At 42.9% G+C, this 6,254-nt stretch overlaps 2 protein-coding genes across 2 annotated transcripts; both read right to left on the reverse strand.

The window, feature by feature from the left end:
* Window positions 1–362: 362 nt before the first annotated feature.
* Window positions 363–1,265, reverse strand: LOC132553678 (uncharacterized protein K02A2.6-like). Its single transcript, XM_060217937.1, has one exon. It carries the CDS (start codon window positions 1,263–1,265, stop codon window positions 363–365), a length of 903 nt encoding a protein of 300 aa, XP_060073920.1.
* A 3,234-nt stretch (window positions 1,266–4,499) lies between these two features.
* On the reverse strand, window positions 4,500–5,954 carry LOC132553679 (uncharacterized). Its single transcript, XM_060217939.1, has one exon. It carries the CDS (start codon window positions 5,952–5,954, stop codon window positions 4,500–4,502), a length of 1,455 nt encoding a protein of 484 aa, XP_060073922.1.
* Between the last annotated feature and the right edge of the window lie 300 nt (window positions 5,955–6,254).

A 6,254-nucleotide genomic window follows, 5' to 3' on the forward strand; every position in this document is an offset into this window, starting at 1 on the left:
TTGCACGGTGCAACTATATAACGAAAGAGTGGTAAAAAGGGAGATAACTCTTAATACAAACTGAAAAGGAAGGTAGCAAGACAGCACACTCCCCTCCTGGTATGCCTACTAGGTATACCACTACACTATGAAAAAATTACAAAATTTAGCGTCACAGAGCTAAGTAATGTTAATGATGCAAGCATGAGAGTTCTAAGATCCTTAATTAGGACGCGACAAGAAGCACAACTCCATGCACTGGCCTAGTGTACTTCACCGTCCTATCACCTTTTACCACTCGCACTTCCAACTTCCTAACGAGACCATCTTCTGATGGGAATACATTTGAGACTATGGCCATCGGCCATTCCATACGATGCACATCAGAAAAACAAGTTTTTTACCGTCTGAACTGTTCGTTCGGCTTGTCCATTTGCCTGGGGGAATCTCGGACTCGATGTTCGGTGTTCAATTCCGTAGTCTTTACAGAATTTTGTGAATTCTTCACAGGCGAACTGTGGTCCGTTATCAGAAATGATACGATCCGGTATACCATATCGAGCAATCTGACCTTTGAGGTATGGTATGGTATTGCTGCTGGTGAGGTTATCCAGTTTCGCGAGCTCTGGCCACTTGGAGTAATGATCCACAGATACTAAATAGTGTTGCCCCCGGAATTCAAATAAATCAGTTGAAATGATGGACCACGGACGGTCCGGAATTTCTGTTTCCTTGAGTGGTTCCTTTGGATCCTTTCGCGAGGCCTCTGCACACACACTACACTTTTGAATCATATTTTCAATTTCAACACTCATTCCTGGCCAATATAGGGTGTCTCTTGCCATTGACTTGCATTTCACTATACCCAAATGAGACTTATGCACTAAGGCCAGCATTTTTTCACGCAGAGATTTTGGAATTATGACCTTGTGATTTTTAAACAACAGGCCATCAACACATGATATTTCATCTCGGAATGGCCAGTAGGGTCGAGCCTCTTGTGGCACTTCCCTCTTATCACTTAGCCAACCTTCTAGAACCACATCTTGTAGAATCTGTAACTCATGATCATTAGCCGTTTCCTTCTGGAATTCTATATACTTTTCTGGCGAGAGCGGCAGATATGCGGATACGAAATTCACAGACAAATCCGGTACTAGATCATCCGCACTATCTGGTAAGTATGCCCTGCTGAGCGTATCTGCGATGAACATTTCCTTGCCCGGTTTGAAGATGACGTCCAAGTTGTACTTTTGTAGTAGACGTTGTAGACGCGGAGGAGCCATCATCAAGGGTTTACGAAAGATGGATTGTAGAGGTTTGTGGTCGCTTTCGACATGTACGCGTCTCCCATATATGTATTGATGAAATTTCGAGCAGCCAAATGCGATTGCCAGGGTCTCTTTCCTTTCTCAATTTGAGCATAATTTTGCTGCGCCGAAGTCATGGCCCTCGATGCACAGGCTATAGGATGCCCTTCCTGCAGTATAGCTGCACCAAGGCCTTTGGAACTGGCGTCGACCGTCAAGGTAAGGTCCTTTTTAGGGTCATAGTACTTTAACACTGGAGCCTGTGTTACCATACTCATGAGCTTTTGAAAGCTTTCTTCCTGTGTTTGCTCCCAGCACCACTCTGCTTCTTTTTTCAGGAGTCCTCGCAGAGGTGCGCTTATTTCCGACATGTTGGGTATAAATTTGGCCATATACTGCACAAATCCAAGGAATGTTTGAAGTTACTTTTCGTCCTAGGTTGTTTCATTTCAAGAACAGCGCGTACTTTGTCTTCGTCAGGTTTTACGCCTTCTGACGACAGTACGTGGCCAACGTACGTGACACTTGACTGTCTGAAGCGACATTTGTCCTCACTAAGTTTCAGATTATTTTCCTGGACTCTGTCAAGTACCTTTACAAGACGCTCGTTGTGTTCAGCCATAGATTCACCCCAAATCAAAATGTCATCAACAACAGCTTCACAGCCTTCAATATCACTAATCATAGGTGACACAGCCCTCTGATACACTTCAGGAGCAGAGTTTATACCAAATGGCAGTCTGGTAAAGCTGTATCTGCCAAATGGCGTGTTAAATGTACATAGTTTGGTGCTTTCAGCGTCCAACTTGAGCTGCCAAAAACCCGACCGTGCATCTAACTTTGAAAACACTTTTGCATTGGGAATTTCCGCAATGATGTCATCTATTGTTTTCATGGGGTAATGTTCACGCTGTATACCTTGGTTAAGATCTCTGGGGTCAATACAGATTCGTATTTTTCCATTGGGTTTCGTAACAGTTACCATTGAATTTACCCATTGTGTAGGTTCTGTTTGTTTCACGATGATTCCTTGGCGTTCCATCGACTCGAGTTCCTCTTTCACCCTTTCTTTTAGAGAAATGGGTATTTTTCTGGGTGGATGTATCACTAGCTGGATGTTCGGGTCAACTTTGATGCTGTACGTACCTGGCATGCATCCAATGCTTTTGAACACATGTCCATACTGTTTCTGTAAATCATCAGGAATGTGATTTGTACTACCCGAAACAACACTATGGATTCTTTTCACCAGTCCCATAGCTTGACATGCATCAGCCCCGAGAATTGGTTTCACGTTTTGATCCACCACTTGAAAATCCTGCCGATACATTTTATCTTTGTGTTTACATGGTAATGTTACTTTACCTTTCGGCGTGATTTTGTGTCCTGAGAACGATCTCATCGGTGTGGATGGTTTTAGATTCATGTCAACATTTTCCATTGATTTCATCATATCTAATGGTATTACGTTGCATTGTGCACCGGTATCCAGTTGTACCGTTATTTTGGACCCTCCTATTTCAAGTTTCAACCCACTGTAGGTCTCCACTTTCTGTCAAAGTGTTTACTTCGAGGCATCCCACAAATAATGTTTCTTCGTCACTGTCATCCGTGTACTCGTTTTGGTCTACCAATGTACTTTGTTGTGTGATTTGTCCATTTTCGGAGTTCTACACTTTCGAGCGAAGTGGTTTTTTCGTCCACACTTTTTACACGTTTGCCCTAACGCTGGACACGATTTATGAGCGTTCGGATATCCACATTTAGAGCACAAGTTCTCTTTTTCTTTCGGTGCATATTCTTTACGGGTTTCTTCCTTGCGCTTGTGTTTACTTTTGTTTCCTTTCCGGATAACATTCACATTGGCCGCCGTGCCTGAGGAAGCTTCATTTATTGTCCGTGCCGGAGCATGACTCATTTCATAATGTCTAGCACAGTCTAATGCCAAAGCTAACGTAAGAGTTGACCCAACACAATCTGGTCTCTAACTACATTTTCGTTGTCTGCGTATTCACAATCTTTTACTAATACCTGTTAATCGGTTACAAAATGTTCAAAAGTCTCACCTTCGTTTTGTTTTCTTGATTGTAGTTTGTATCTGTTGTAAATTATGTTTGATCTAGGCTTTACATACATTTCAAAACGTGTGTAATAGGTCTCCAGCTTCTTAGCTTCATTTTGGTCAATTGTCCTGGTTGAAAAAATATTTCTCCCCTTTTCTCCTACCCACAGCATCAAATATGAACACTTTTCCGGCTCTGACTTGCCTTTCAGTGGACCCGTGAACATAAAGTCAGCATGCTGTTTAAAAGTTTTCCATGACGCTACTAAGTCAATCTTTTCCCAGTCCATTGCTGGTGTTTGACCTACTGAATCAGCCATTTCGGTTCTTTAACTTCTTGTCTCTTTTACGGACTGTATGTTTGACATGGATGGCACGTTGATGTGGCGATTGATCCCGATTCTGTCACCATGTTATATAATCACGAACAATTCCAAATGGCGACTCACTCACATGTTTATTCATGATCACGTAGATGCTTAACAATACAAGAAGGAAAACAAACTTTCAGCTGACTAAGACTATACAGATGTTATACTAAAATACTAAGAAGACTTTTCAAGGTATTTGATAGAGAATACAAATACATAACACCATTGTCGAGAAGATGTTTGGAAATCTGTTCGTCTACCACGTTGATTGCGGATATTCCAAATGAATCTGTACATCCTATAAAATTTGTACCTCTGTCAGAGCGAAATACTTTCAACGAACCGCGGATAGCACTAAACCTCTGGAGAGCGTTTGTAAAGCATGAAGAAAACATGTCCTCTATAATCTCTACATGAACTACCCTAGTTACAAGGCATGTAAATAGGGCTGCCCAACATTTCTGCTGAGACTGACCTCCTCTTGTACGCCGCGCAGACACGTACCACGGACCAAAAATGTCAACACCAACATTGGTAAAGGGGGGGGAAGGGGTCAGGCGATCCACTAGTAAATCAGCCATGAGTTGAACTTCGGTCTTTCATCTCAGCCGACGACACCGAACACATTTGAAGATAACTGTCGAGACCAGTCTTTTTGACCCTGTAATCCAGAACCCTCCGGAACGGATAGCTCCCGCTGTTAAGTGGCGTTCCTGATGGTAAACTCGAGCATGAACTTGTTTAGACGACCCCCTACTCTTAGGATACCTTCCTCGTCTAGGTAGGGGGAAGAAAAATAATTGGACTATCCTTAGGTAAGGTCTCAGAATTCTTTATCCTCAAAATCTCTCTTGGATAAGCTTCCCGTTGTGTTTCTCTTATAATAACTCTCTTAGCTTTCTCCAGAATGTCAACAGTTTCAAGGCCTTTACCTCCACTACAAGTTTGGAACCGAGCCAGTCTTGAAATAAGAGTCGCTATAGCACGGATGAGCGAATTCCATGTCGAGAATCTGCCAAATATTTGAGTGCCAAGACGATCTGAATTCGATTTCAGAGTCTTGAGAGAAACTACCTTTGGTCTCACTTCCGAATCTTCTTCTAGTGTGACGAGTTCGTATAAGCTGTCTGACCGCTCTACGGGAGATGCAAGGCCTTTGATCCACATATTTTCTGAAAGATTGTCTGCCTCGATAAACCTGGTGCCAATGTCTGCTGGGTTCTTATCAGTGGCGACATGTATCCATTGATGACGTTTACTGACGTTCAGTATTCGGTCAACCCGGTTTCCGACATATACAAAAAATCGACGTACCTTATTGTGGATATAGCCCAGGACTACGTTGCTATCGGTGGGAAACTGAATATTAGCTGGATCCACATCTAACTGTTCACAGATGACTTGTCCCAATTCAGTACCCAAAACTGCCGCGCACAGCTCAAGGCGAGGGAATGTATGTCCGTGACTGGATGCTACCTTTGACTTCCCCAAGATGAAGGAAAAACTGGCTACTCCCTCTTCGTTGGTAGTACAGAAGTACGCAACAGCAGCAATGGCCTCCTTTGAGGCATCGGTGTATATGTGAACGCAATCAGTGGGAATACAGGACCTGTCTATGAAATACTGTCTGGATACATGAAATTTATCAAGCTGAGCAAGCGAATTCTGCCACAAGTCCCATTCTCGTTGCCTTTCCTCAGGAAGAGGCTCATCCCAATCCAGAACAGATGCGGTCAAATCTCGGAATAATAGTTTTCCTCGCAACACAACCGGTGCTGCAAAACCTATTGGGTCGAACACGCTGTTGATAGTGGCAAACAGACCTCGTTTCGTGTAAGGCCTCCTGGTACTATCTGAATTAAAAGTGAAAATGTCTCTTGATAGTTTCCAATAAAGACCCAGACTTCTTTGGAAGGGTGCAGAGTCGTCTTGAAGATCTAGATCTCCAATATCCCCAGAAAGGTCATTGACACGGAATGCTTCAAGAACCTCTCTTTTGTTGGAGGAGATTTTGTGTAATCGAATGTTCCCGTTGTTACGTAGAGAATCTTGTGTTCTCTTTATCACTGAGATTGCAGTCGCACTGTTGGGTGTAGAAGTCAATGCATCATCGACATAAAAAATTCTAGTAACAAACTCTTTCACGTCAGAATCAGTTTCCTCGACAGCCTTCCTCAGGCCTAAAATTGCCACGGCTGGCGGTGGAAAGTTTCCGAATACATGGCATGTCATCCTATACTCCACGAGTGGCTTTTCTATATCATTTTCCTTATACCAGAAAAAAACGTAGATAATTTTGATGTTTAGTTATGACCGTGAAACAATAAAACATCTGTTGTATGTCCGCTGTAATCGCCACTGAATGTCGACGAAACCTTAGGCGAACGCCTAGTAGACTATTAACCAGGTCTGGGCCGGTTATCAGGACATTGTTGAGGGACAAACCTTGAACTTTGCTGAAGAGTCAAAGACTCCTCTTATTTTCCCAGGCTTTTTAGGATGGTAAACTCCAAAAAGTAGGCAGAAACCATC

Source organism: Ylistrum balloti, unplaced genomic scaffold, assembly GCF_031769215.1.
Source record: "Ylistrum balloti isolate Yb309-2 unplaced genomic scaffold, AGI_CSIRO_Ybal_v1 Utg370344, whole genome shotgun sequence".
Lineage (NCBI taxonomy): Eukaryota > Metazoa > Mollusca > Bivalvia > Pectinida > Pectinidae > Ylistrum > Ylistrum balloti.

Bases quoted from the DNA above. Each gene is read 5' to 3' on its own strand.
- LOC132553678 (XM_060217937.1), bottom strand. From the start codon at position 1,265: ATGGCTCCTCCGCGTCTACAACGTCTACTACAAAAGTACAACTTGGAC.
- LOC132553679 (XM_060217939.1), bottom strand. From the start codon at position 5,954: ATGACATGCCATGTATTCGGAAACTTTCCACCGCCAGCCGTGGCAATT.